General features: G+C 48.6%; 1 protein-coding gene across 1 annotated transcript in view; it reads left to right on the top strand.

Moving 5' to 3' along the window:
- The window catches only part of CCDC180 (coiled-coil domain containing 180), a 68,810-nt gene that overhangs the window by 41,279 nt on the left and 14,082 nt on the right, over positions 1-13,449 (top strand). Inside the window, exons 22-29 of the mRNA XM_050762284.1 lie at positions 889-1,035; positions 5,479-5,623; positions 5,802-5,918; positions 8,537-8,635; positions 10,889-11,008; positions 12,639-12,811; positions 13,108-13,163; positions 13,282-13,360. Of these exons, the coding sequence (XP_050618241.1) occupies positions 889-1,035; positions 5,479-5,623; positions 5,802-5,918; positions 8,537-8,635; positions 10,889-11,008; positions 12,639-12,811; positions 13,108-13,163; positions 13,282-13,360 (936 nt within the window). The remainder of the gene's footprint in view (positions 1-888; positions 1,036-5,478; positions 5,624-5,801; positions 5,919-8,536; positions 8,636-10,888; positions 11,009-12,638; positions 12,812-13,107; positions 13,164-13,281; positions 13,361-13,449) is intronic.

Raw genomic sequence — 13,449 nt, 5'->3', positions numbered from 1 at the left:
ACCAAGTACTATGAAATATCAGTGGTGGGGAAGACCACTTTCCCTCAGGAAAAATCAGGGAGGGCTTCCTGCAGGAGGCAGCATTGAATATGAACTCAGAAGAGCCCTGAATGGAGAAAGATGGGAGAGGGTTGCGTTCCACAATCACTGAAAGAGCACTGGCTCAGCTCAGTGTAGGAGTGTGCTCAGGGCAGAGCAAGGGGCTCCAGAGAGGCCATTTGGGATATGAGATGGAGGCCTCAGGCAGGTCCCAGGGAGGAGACTGGCAAGTGTCTACGCAGCCATCAGGCACATGAGGGACAGCTGGTTCTGGTGGACTTGGTTGTAAAGAGGACACTCTCAGGGCACTCTTTTAGGGGATCATGGGTGCAGGAGCCACCTTGCTGGGGGCCAGACACAGCCCACTGGAGCAGAGACAAAGATCCAGTAGCATCTTCTGGGATTCTTTCACCAATTTGATTGCAAGGGTCAGAGAGAGAAGGATGCCCTCTGATCCAGCACACCCAGAGTGTGTCCTACAGACACTGGAATTTTGAACTTCCTTCTACTGCCCCCTTTGCTACCCAGAGAAGCTGGGCAGCTGGGCACAGCTTGTGGAGCCCAAATAGACTCCCAGGATGTCCTCCTTTCAGGCCCAGGCCACCACCCCTCCCTCTCATGCCCCCCAAACTGGTCACCCATCAGCGCTGTGTCCCCAGGAAGGTCACCTATCACCACCTTCCCCTCCCATGTCTTCAGGATGCTCACCATCACCACCTGTCCCTCCTGTGTCCCCAAGCTGGTCATCATTACCACCTGCCCCTCCCACATCCCCTAGGCTGATCACCATCACCACCTGCCCCTCCCTTGTCCCCCATCACTGTCCTGTTCCTCCTCTGTCTCCCACAGGCTGGTCATTCTCAGCAACACACTGCACCAGGAGTTGCTTAGCTATGTTGATGTCACCCAGGTGTCCCTGCGCAGCTTCCGGCAGTACTTGGAGGAGAGTCTGGGCAAACTCCGCTACTCAAATATTGAGTTCATCAAACACTGCAGGTGGGAGCCCGTGTCCAGGGCCTGTTCAGGCCACCTGAGTTTCTCTATTGGAATGTGGTCTTGTTTCCCCCTTAATTTTTAGTTTTGACAAAATATACATAACATCAAACTTAACTCTTAACCATTTTTAGGTGCACAGATCAGTGGCATTAAGGATATCCTGGTCGTTGTGCTACCATCACCACCATTGGTCACCAGAACTTTTTTTTTTTTTTTTTTTTTTTTTTTTTTTTTTTTTGAGACGGAGTCTCGCTCTGCCGCCCAGGCTGGAGTGCAGTGGCCGGATCTCAGCTCACTGCAAGCTCCACCTCCCGGGTTCACGCCATTCTCCTGCCTCAGCCTCCCGAGTAGCTGGGACTACAGGCGCCGCCACCGCGCCCGGCTAGTTTTTTTGTATTTTTTTAGTAGAGACGGGGTTTCACCGTGTTAGCCAGGATGGTCTCGATCTCCTGACCTCGTGATCCGCCCGTCTCGGCCTCCCAAAGTGCTGGGATTACAGGCTTGAGCCACCGCGCCCGGCCGGTCACCAGAACTTTTTCATCTTCCCAAACTGAAACTCTGTACCATTAAACAAGAACTCCCCATTCCTCCCTCCCCACAGCCCCTGGCAACCACCACCCTACTTTCTGTTTCTATGAATTTGAAAACTCTAGGTACTTCATATAAGTGGAATCATATATTTGTCCTTTTCTTGTCTGGCTCATTTCATTTAGCATATTGTCTTCAAGGTTCATCCATGTATCATGTGTCATGTATCACAAAATCATGTGTCATCCATGTATCATGGTTCATCCATGTATCATGTATCATGTGTCACAAAATCATTCCTTTTTAAGGCTGACTAATGTTCCATTGTGTGTATAGATCACATTTTGTTTACCCATTCATCTTTGATGGGCATTTGGGTTGGTTCCATCTTTTGGCTATTGTGAATAATGGTGGTGGGAACACTGGTGTACAAATACCTGTTGAAGGTCCTGGTTTTAATTATTTTGGTTATTTCCTAGAAGTGGAATTGCTGGATTAAACAGTAATTCTATGTTTAACTTTGAGAGGAACCCTCATACTATTTCCACAGCAGCTGCGCCATATTCATTCTCACCAGCAATGCACAAGGGTTCCAATTTCTCTACATTATCACCAACGCTTGTTACTTTCTGGTGTTTTTTGTTTTTTATAATAGACCTGTTAATGGGTGTGAGGTGTTTCTATGTTGTGGTTTTGATTTGCATTTCCCTGACAATTAATGATGTTAACCTTTCCATGTGTTTATTGGCCATTCTTTCCCCTTATTTTTACCCCTGCAATCTGAATCCTGGATGAAAGTAATCCTAGATTTAGTCTTTGACATTTTTGAAAGGCTATATTTATTTTTTAAGGCTTATGCTATTTTAAAAATCACAAATCTTTTAATCATTACAGCATAATCAAACACAGATTGTATATAAAGTACAAAGTGGAAGCCCTCCAAAAATATATTTTCTATGTGCCTGTACTTATGTATACATGAGCAAAACATTATTAGTTTTGTACAGAAATGGAATACTAGTACACACGCTGACCCACAGCCCCCCACTACCACCATCACCAAATCATGGTGATGTAGGGAGTAAAGGAACTTTCTTTCCACCCCTGAAGTTTCAACAATTTGAGCCAATAAAACAAGGCCAGGCACAGTGGTTCACGCCTGTAATCCCAGCATTTTGGGATTCTGAGGCGGGTGGATCACCTGAGGTCAGGAGTTCGAGACCAGTCTTGCCAACATGGAGAAACCCCATCTCTACTGAAAATACAACAATTAGCTGGGTGTGGTGGCAGGCGCCTATAATCCCAGCTACTTGGGAGGCTGAGGTAGGAGAATTGCTTGAACCTGGGAGGCGGAGGTTGCTGTGAGCTGAGATCGCACCACTGCACTCCAACCTGGGAGACAGAGCGAGACTTCATCTCAAAACAACAACAACATCAACAACAAACAAACAAACAAACAATAAAACAATAAAGACGATAAACAGATTAATGGGAAAAAGACACACCAATTTATTAACGTGCAAGTGTCACACAAAGTTTGAAACTCAAACCAAGGCCAAGTGGTTGAATCTTAAATATCCTCTTCAAAGGAGAGTGAGAAATGGGAGATGTAGGAAATTTTAGTGGAAGGGTAAATGATGTTTAGGGGAGATTAATGGACCCAAAGAACAGACAATAGCCTGGGACCAATTCTGTATGGGCTCTGGGTGTGGTGTCAACTCCAGTCTTCCTTCCTACAACTATGCATCAGTTTCTCCTGGTTGATGAGTTATCTGGGGAAGGGATTCACAACAGTTGAGTATCTTCTGGAGGATCCAGCCTTTAGGTAGATAGGTGAACTTTAGAGAAAGCTCTTCCCTGCGTTTGCTGCTCCCCAAGTACTCTCAGTTTTAAGTTCAAAGTAGCACATTTTTGGTATCATTTTCTGAGCCCCACCAGTGGGCACCTTCCATGTCAGTATCTACAAAGCTTGCATTTGTTTTAAATATTAAGATTTTTCTGATTATAAAAATAGAATTTTTAAAGAAAATTTGGAAAGTAGCAAAAACTAGAACTATAATTTGACATGTTAATCATCTCTACCTTGCCTATCTCTGCATCCGTCTTGCATATTTTAGCTTCATTCTAGCTAATTTCTTTGTATTATTTTTCCTAGTCACTGATTCACTCTGTGACTGTGTTGAACCTCCTGCAAATCTGTTCATTGAGTGTTCAATTTTAATTATTATAGCTTCCATTTGTAGATACATACATATATGTGTATATATATATGTGTGTGTGTGTGTGTGTGTGTGTGTGTGTATATATATGTTTTTTTGTTTTTTTTTTTTTTTTTTTTTTGAGACAGAGTCTTACTCTCTCACCCAGACTGGAGTGCAGTGGCACAGTCCCCACTCACTGCAACCTCCACCTCCTGGGTTCGAGTGATTGTCCTGCCTCAGCATCCCGAGTAGCTGGGACTACAGGCATGTGCCACGATGCCCAGCTAATTTTTGTATTTTTAGTAGAGACAGGGTTTCACCATAGTGGCCAGGCTGGTCTTGAATGCCTGACCTCAAGTGATGCACCCGCCTCTGCCTCCCAAAGTGCTGAGATTACAGGTGTAAGCCACCACTCTCTGCCCATTTATAATTATATTTGATACTTTTTCAAAACTGCCTGCTCCTTGTTCATATTTTGAAGCTTACTTTTTATTCCTTTAAACATCTTAAGCCTCGTTATTTTATAGTCTATATCTGATATTTCTAATATCTGAGGGTTTGGGGGAGGTCAGTTTCTGTTCTCTATTGTTTCACTGTTTTTCATGCATGGTATCTTGTATCTTGATTCCTTATCAATTTTTTAAGCTACGAGTCACTCATTTTCCTTGGGACTTTATCTGTGGCATTCTTTGAGGCCTGGACTGGGCATTGCATTCCTTCAGAGAGAATCCTTATTTGTTTCTGCTGGGTAGCCAGGGAGCATTACCTACCCAGGACCAATTAGAATTCTCTGCTTGAGATTTTTTGGGTCACTCCAGAGAACATGAATTCATTTTGTAAATGTATGTGAAGTCTAGTTTGTGTGATTAATTTTCAGGGGAGAGAGATCTTTTCTGTCCTCTTTGCCCTTGGATCTAGACAGGTGAGAGTCCTGGTATCTGGTGGATTTGTTCCTTCCTCAGTCTTATAATGCAAGGGTTGTCCTCTGGATCCAGCTCTAGGCTATCCCTTCACCTGTGCAGTCATCAAGACTGAAACTCCAAGGCTCTGGTGCAAAGTCTTGGCTTCTGGTGCTGCCCACATCCCAAGCTCCCTTCTAGTGTCACTTCATCTGGAATTTTTTATTTTATTTTATTTTTTTGAGGTAGAATCTTACTCTGTCAGCCAGGCTGGAGTGCAGTGGCGCAATCTCGGCTCACTGCAACTTCTCCCTCCTAGGCTCAAGAAATCCTTCCACATCAGCCTCCCAAGTAGCTGGAATCACAGGTACATGCCACCACACCCGGCTAATTTTTTTTACTTTTTGTAGAGACAGGGTCATGCTATGTTGCCCAGGCTAATCTTGAACTCCTGGCCTCAAGTGATTTTCCTGCCTCAGTGTCCCAAAATTCTGGCAATACAGACATGAGCCACCATGCCTGGCAAGTTTATGTGGAATTCTTACCTTTACACAGTTCCAAGAAAGCTATTTTTATTTTGAATTTTGTTTCAGTTGGGTCTGTTAGGGTCTCCAACCTGATGAACTGACAAAAATGGAAATTCTGCACCATTTATGAATCCTACTCCTGTCCTTAAGCTATCTGCATTCGTTTTGCCACATCTGGAACTCTAACCGGAAGCCTAGATTAAAAGTGTGTGTCAGCCACAGTATTTGGGATAGATGAGAACTCTCAGGTCTGATCCGTGGCTTTTATTGCTCTCTGATTATTTTCAGATTGTTTTCAGAGGGAGGCAACTTTTCTCCTAAAGAAATCAATTCACTGTGTCACCGACTGGAGAAGGAAGCTGCCCGGATAGAGTTGGTTGACAGTGTCATCATGCTCAACATGGAGAAGATGGAGAACGAGTACCTGGACCAGGTGGGGCCCCCAGCCAGGCCCCAGGCCAACCGGTTCCACAGTATCCCTTGCTCAACTCCCTCTGAAGGGAGGGCTAAGCCCTCCATCCAACCATTCACTGGGCCTGTCCCCCTCCTCTTTCAGAGTCCAAAAGGTCCAGATTAAGCCCCTGTCCTTTACCCTTTATCTCTCTGTGCAGGCCAATGATGTCATCAACAAGTTTGAAAGCAAATTCCATAACCTGTCTGTGGACCTTATTTTCATAGAGAAAATCCAGCGGTTGCTGACGAATCTGCAAGTGCACATCAAGTGCCAGGTAGGATAGGTTCATTCTTCATTAAGGATCTTTATCACACACACCTGCACACCAGGCACTGTCCCCAGTGCTGGAAGGCCAGTGTGGTCTCTGTCCTGTGCGTGGGACTTGCTCTCCAGCCAGGAAGACAGAAACAATCTTTTTTTTTTTTTTTGAGACATGGTCTTGCTTTGTCACCCAGACTGGAGTGCAGTCACGTGAACACAGCTCACTATAGCCTCAACTTCCTGGGCTCAAGCAATCCTCCAACCTCAGTCCCACAAGTAGCTGGGACTACAGGCACATGCCACCATGCCCAGATAATTTTTTCTATTTTTTGTAGAGATGGAGTCTTCCTATGTTGCCCAGGCTGGTCTCGAATTCCTGGGCTCAAGCGATCCTCCTGCCTCAACCTCCCGAAGTGTTGGGATTACAAACATGAGCCACTGTGCCTGGCCAAAAATGAAATCTTAATAACCACTAACGTTTACTAGTTATTGAGCACCATTCATCCTGCTGAGCAACTTGCTTTGATTAGCTGTGTTAGTCCTCACAAGAACTATAGGAGGCAAGTACTGTTTTTATCCCCATTTTAGAGATAAACTGAGGCAGCATTTTAGTGACTTAGGTAGGAATACAGAGCTCTTAAAGGGTAAAGTCAAAATGTGAACCCAGGTTTAACTGACACCAGAGCTTACGGCCTTAACCACAAACAGGCCACGCGTGCAACAGAAGGAGAAGGTGGCTGCGTGGGGATTGAGGGGCCAGAGAACTTAACCTGGGCTAAGAAAGTGGGGCTTCCAGAGGCTTGAGGGAGAAGTAGGACCCAGCCAGGTAGGCGGTAAGGAGTGAAACGTTCTGGAGAGATGCTGGAGAAAGTCCAGGGGGCTGGAGCCCAGGACTGCAAGAGTGCGAGGGAGAGAGTAGGGAGCTCTGTGGTTGGAGAGCACCAGTGGGGAGGCAGTGGGGACCTGGGAAGGGTTCAGGTGGGGCTGCATGCTCCGGGCTAAACTTGGAGGGTGGGGGTCCTGGCTGCTGACCACAGAAAGGCTGGAGGTGGGTAGGAGTGAGGCAGAAGTGCGAGGCTGAGGGAGAGAGACTCATGGCCTGGGCACAATGTCCGCAGGGACACATTTTGATTCCAGAGCTGAGTGGAAGTGGGATGGGAGGGACTTGGGGTACACTGGAAATGAAGGGCCTGGGTTATCGGCATAGGTCAATGCCCACTCAGGGAACAATGTTTGAGGACCCACTAGGGCTAGGACAAGCGGAGGTGAGGAGGACAGCCTTGTCTTTTGGGAGTGGCAAGTACAGTTCGATAAAAGAAGGGTTTGCTGGCATCCCAGGCTCTGAGATAGGGACTCCAGACCCAGCTTCCTGCCCCTTTCACCCCAAGAAGCATTTAATTCATCCATCTGTGAAATGGGAATCATAAAAGCAATTCCTAATATTATGGCACCGATAAAGGAGCTGATATGTGCTAAACTCATGACATAGTCCCTGGAGCACAGTGAATCCTTAATACAGGCAGGCTCTGGTGGAGGTCCCAGATGAACCTCTCAGGACCGGCTTCCAGTCATTCCAGAAGGAGCAGGAGGCAGCTGCAGGCAGCAGAGCCCACGGCTCCAGGGCATGTCACCACACTCTTGTTTGAGGAGCATATTCCTAACGGGCCTCCAGCTGGTGCTGGCACTGATTCTTTTTTCTGAGTTGATATTTGGGGACTGTTCATGGTGTACAGGGGTTGCATTTCAAAATATCTAACACCTGTGATAAACAAAATACATTTCCATCATGGACAATACTGGGAATATAGAACAAATACAAAACAGAGAGTAAACCATAATTCTGCCACACAGCATAACCCCTGTTTAAGATTTCAATTTATTTTTTAAGCTTTTTTTCTATACATGAAAAGATGGGGATATGCCATAATTGGCTGCTTGCTATCTATACCAGTTTTATAAGCTGTATAATCTTTAAATATTCCGCAAAGACACTATTTTGATGGCGTCTCTGTCATGGATGTGTTGACATTTTACTTAAGCATTCCTTTCTGGAGGAACATTTGGTGAATTTCGCTTCTTGTTATGAAAGGTGATGCTGTGAGAAGTGCACTAGCCAGGACGGTCTGACCACATCCTTAGGACGCCTCCTGGAAGCCACAGTCCTGGTCAGAGCATGACCTTTCTATGGCTCTGTAAGCTTTCCAGGGAGTTTTTCCAGCCTTGGCCCTGCACTGCTGGAGCAGAGCCTGTGCACTTGCCAGGACAATCTGACCGCATCCTTAGGGCGCCTCCTGGAAGCCACAGTCCTGGGTCAGAGCATGACCTTTCTGTGGCTCTCGAAGCTTTCCAGGGAGTCTCTACAGTCTTGGCCCTGCACTGCTAAAGCGGAGCCTGCCCTCCCAACTCCCTCACCACACTCTGGGGTGCCAATTTTGCTTGAAGCTTACTTGAGAGAGGAAAAAAAATCTTTGTAATTTGTATCAATCTAGTGTCTGGTAAAGCTGCATATTTTCCCCTGATTTCATTTTTTTCCGTGCTTAATCAGTTTCTCAGATGGTATGTTTCACAGAACATTTCCCAGATCACAATATGTATTCTAGAAACAAAATCTCGGAACCTCTGGTTTTCTAGGTGGCAAAATCCAATTCACAAACAAATGGATTAAATTTCTCTCTGCAACAGCTTCAGAACAAGATAAAAACTTGTCAAGAGTCCAGGGGAGAGAAAACCGTAAGTGTTCAATAGATTCTGCGTGTGAATAATAAAGATATATCATGCTAGAATCATAAATGTGAAATAAACTTATATGTGTGTGTAGCATTTCTCCAGCACAAGGTGGGATGGGGGGACATCTCTGAGCCTTCCTACTTAACCCCTGTTTCATGGAATGAAGAAAGGAACAGAAGAGAAAGCAGCCACTGTTCTCCACCCCCAGGCCCTCCCAGGCAAGCATGGAGCAGTGTCTAGAGTTGGGGGAGGCCTGAGTCTGCCTTCTTCTGACCTCACTCCCTTGGGATGTCACCAGGTGTCCCTTGCTATAAGGAGAACTGAGTCCCAGAAGTATAACAGAAGCAGGGCCCTGCCCCCTGAACAACCACTTTTTGTTTGACTTTCCACTTTTCTTTTTTTTTTTTTTTTTTTTTTTTTTTTTTGAGATGAAGTCTCACTCTGTCACCCAGGCTGTAGTGCAGTGGCGCAGTCTCAGCTCACTGCAACCTCTGTCTCCCGGGTTCAAGTGATTCTCCTGCCTCAGTATCCCAAGTAGCTGGGACTACAGGCACCCACCACCATGCCCGGCTAATTTTTGTATTTTTAGTAGAGACAGGGTTTCACCATATTGGCCAGGCTGGTCTCAAAACTCCTGACCGCAATTGATCCGCCCACATCAGCCTCCCAAAGTGCTGGGATTTCAGGTGTGAGCCACCGCACCCGGCCTCACTTGCTTCTTTTGATCATAGCACAGAAACTGGTTTTCTCTGTTTAAAGTATGAATTGAAGCAGAGTTTGCGAGGAGTGTGGTTCCAAGCATCTGCCTGGCCCTGATCCTCAGAGCAGGTCTCTGGATGTCTACGTGCCTGTTTTTCTGCCATGAGTGCCCGACTGTGTCCCCGAGTCTGCACAGTGAAGGACAGTGCACCCTTCAATGACAGGGGGCATCGGGAGTTCTCTTCCTGGATCTACGGGTTCAACTCCGGGCAAATGACTTAAAGTTGCTCAACTCGATCCTCCCTGGCCTGTCGCCCAGGCCACACCCGGGAACCTTTCCTTAACAGCCCAACCAGGTGCTCCCAGAACCAGACACCCCAGCCTGAAGGCTCTGCAGTGGGAAGCTTTCTCTTCACCATTCTCTGTCTTCTCTACCATTTCAGTGACTCAGAGTTGCAGTTGTATTATTAGCACTGAGAGGACATTTTTCTGTCTTTATTGCTTTTTCTTATATAGTATATTGCATGACTCTTTAAAGAAACGTAAACACCCACAAAGCATAGTTTGCAGAATAAATGTCCCTCTCGCTATTCTCATTTTGCACAGAGGCACTCTAAACCCTGTTATGTATATGCATGCACTTGTTTCCACACATCCACTGAGATTACTTGCCCTGCAGTGCAGATGTGCAGAGCAAAGGTGGCTCCTATATTTTGCCTGTGACTTGCCTGATGTCCCTTATGAGCCCTCTAATGGGAAGCAGGGGGAAGATGAGGTTAATCAGCTGTAACTCTTCAACAGGCTCTCTAAGGCAGCTCCACCTCTCCAGAACAGAAAGATCCAGTCTCTCACATCCTCACCTCACCCCTGCTCTGTCCTCTCCTGTTAGGGTGTTAGGTGGGTGCCAGGGGCTTGCCCAGCCTCCCAGCCAGGTGAGGAGCATGTGGGCATGGGTGTGCGGGCATTCCTGTGTTGACGGAGGAGGTTGGCTGGACAGTCTGCAGAGGGGTGATTAGGGGACAAGAGTGTGCCTTGAATGTGTGGCAAGAGGGAAGATCCTCGCAGTCGCATTCCTGCACACCTGTGGGGTGCTGCTCCAAGGGAGTGTTAGACATTGCCATGGAGATGGCCAGATCACTCTCCTACACACTCCTGCATGCCCTTGCCACCTGGGTCAAATGTTTCCTTCTAAACATAGAATGTGAGAGCCAGAGGAGATCCTAGGGAATATTTTGTGTCCCCATCTTATAGATGGGGAGACCAAGCTGAGCAAGTTTAAGTTGTTTGCCCAGAGTTGAACCTATAGATCCAGGAAGAGAACTCCTGATGTCCCCATCAGTGAAGGGTGTGCTGTCCTTCACTGTGAAGTGAAGGCCGCCTAGCAGAGCCAGCCCAGCCTTCCCCAGTCCCCAAGGGCCCTCCCTGCATGTGAGGAGCCTCCATCAAGCCAAGAGGCATCCTCACCAGCCCAGCCCCTGTTCCCGCACTTCCCACAGAGTCTGCCCACCCTCCTGCGGTCTGCTTCCTTGGGGCTTTCTTCCTCCCTGTTCTCACTAGACAGCGACCACAGAAGAACTCCTCGGCTTCGTCCAAACTTGGAAAGAAAAACTGAGCCAGAGGATTCAGTACCTTAACTGCAGCCTGGACAAGGTGTCCATGACTGAACTGGTCTTTACAGTAAGGAATGGGATGGGGTGGCAGGAAAGGGTGGGTGAGCTGTTGTCTGGGCTCCCAGGAGACCTGCAGGGCTCAGCAGAGCTGAAGGGAACAGGGGAATCCCAGGCCTCCGCAGGACATCAGGCTTCCTGAGATGCCATGGAAAGATCACAAGCTGTGAAGTCAGAGCTGGATTCGAGTCCCCAATGGGCCACTTCCTTGCATTGGTCTCGGAGGAGACCCCTCAGCTCCTGGCACTACCTCCCCTGCTCCATCAGGACCCTCACTCACCCTATCCACGGAATCTCAAGCCAGTCCCACCTCTCAGCCTCTTCCTTCCCTCCTGCACCCAGGGGCAGCCCTGGCTTCTCCCCATGGCATCCCCAACACCTCATCCAGACCCCTGCCTCTTGCCTGCCTGATGCCCACATCCTCTCACATCTCCCATGGTCTGTTCCCCGAATATGGCCGGAAGAGGCTGGTCTGACCATGTCACTCCTCTACCCTTGGGGCAAAGTCCAAACCCTTTCACTGGACACACAGCAGCCTCTGTGGCTTGTCCTCCATGCCTCTTCATCCCTCTCACTCTGCCTAAGATGTCACTCCCCACCAAGCCTCCTCTCACCCCCTGGTCTGGGTCGGGGTCTCCTAGCCCATAGTACCTCCCACTTCCCCAACAGCCTGCAGACCACACGGTGGAGTCTCCATTTCGGAGGCTGTCTGTCCTGAGACTGCAAGCCTCTATGGGCAGAGCCTGCATCACCCCCACTCCTGCCCACACCTCACAATGGGCTGAGATGCTCAGCCAACTTCCAGGGAAGGGCCCGAGAACCAATGTCTGCAGAGTAGAGCAATGCTAGGCCCTGTTCTCACTGCCAATCCTTAACCAGCCTTCCTTCCATGGGGAGGCCCTTCCCACCATGCAGCCAGCACCAGGCATCCATCTACCTCTGGTGCAATGGGGCTCCAAGGGTCTAGCATGAAGGTATTGAGTGACTAGGAGACCTTGAGTGAAGGTCTCCCAGGACCTTCACTCAAGGGACTGACAGGCCATTGCTAAGATGAGACTCAGAATGAAAGAGAGAACAGCCTAGGTGCTCACCGCGGGCACCAATTCCACACTTTCTCTAGGAGCCTGCTCAAGGGGAGTTGGCCACTCACTCAGCCTGGCATTCATTCCCTCATCCATTTGGTCAAAAACATTGACCAGGCACATCTGCAGGTCTAACTTCAATCTCACAGAAGATACTGGAACTTTTCTTTCACAGCACTGGTCCCCAGTTTTGGAGAAGCATTTATTGGTATGAGTGCAAGTTAAATGTCTGTCTTTTCTGACTAAACCACAAACTCTGAGACGGGAGGGGTCATATATGGCCTCCTGGCCCCTGTGTTCCTAGAATACGGGCAGAGGCTTGTGAAGAGCAGGCACCCGGGAAACATTTCTAAAGGCATGAATAAACGGATGAATGAATTAATGGCTTTGTAAGGGAGATCACTTTACAGAGGAGAAAACAGTGGCTCAATGAGGTCAGTCAGTTTGCCTGCAGCCACTCCACTGAGGCAGGGTGGGAGGGAACATGAATTCGACCTGCTGCCTCGCTGGCACCTGGGCCGGTCCTTACACACTCAGACCCTTCTCTCTGGCCTGCAGAATACCATCCTGAAGGACCTGGAGCAAGAGAGTGACATCCTGACATCTTCAGAAGCCCTTGAGGAGGAGGCCAAGCCGGATGTGGTCACCCCTGAGTCCTTCGCCCAGCTGAGCCGCATGGGGAAGCCCCTGATTGAAGACCCAGCTGTGGATGTGATCAGGAAGATCCTACAGTGAGTGGCCCCAGGGTGCACCTGAGGCCCTGCCACCCCTGCCCTGGCCCTGGACCTTCAGGGACCAGCTTTGGGGCCCCACACACTGGGGTTCCCACGTGAGCCCACCCCTGAGAGCCTGTGACCTCAGGCAAAGGGCTTACCCACCCAGAGCCCCAGTTCCTCATCTGAAATGGGGCTCGTGACAGGACTGACTGACGTGGTGCTGAGGACTAACTGGAATGCTGCTCAGAGCCCGGCCTGAGCTGTCCCCATGGTCACCATAGAAGAGCTCACACCCTTTCCTTTGGTTTCAGACTTCCCAACACAAAATGGCCAACCCACCATTGTGACAAAGATCGGTCCCAGACAGGTAGAGGCACACAGGCCTGTGGGTCTCAGGGCAGCAGTGAGGCGGGGGCTGGTGGTACTGTGTGGCCCATTCTCACCTCCTGTCCTCTGCTCCTGTCCTGGGCCCTCGTCACCCAAAGGCTTCAAGCGACATCGGTGCCGGCCAGAAAACTCTGGGAAGAAGGCTGTGCCCAGCGCCAGTGGCACCTCTGCAAGCAGGTAGGACACAGGGCAGCCAGAATCGCCCCTTCCCAGTTCATCCCCCCACACAAAGGCAGGAGACGACCTATGGCTTTCCCAGGCTTTAC

Source organism: Macaca thibetana, chromosome 15 (assembly GCF_024542745.1).
Source record: "Macaca thibetana thibetana isolate TM-01 chromosome 15, ASM2454274v1, whole genome shotgun sequence".
In the NCBI taxonomy this organism is placed as follows: domain Eukaryota; kingdom Metazoa; phylum Chordata; class Mammalia; order Primates; family Cercopithecidae; genus Macaca; species Macaca thibetana.
The sequence above is the reverse complement of the archived record's forward strand: the minus strand, read 5'-3'. Positions and strand labels throughout refer to the sequence as shown.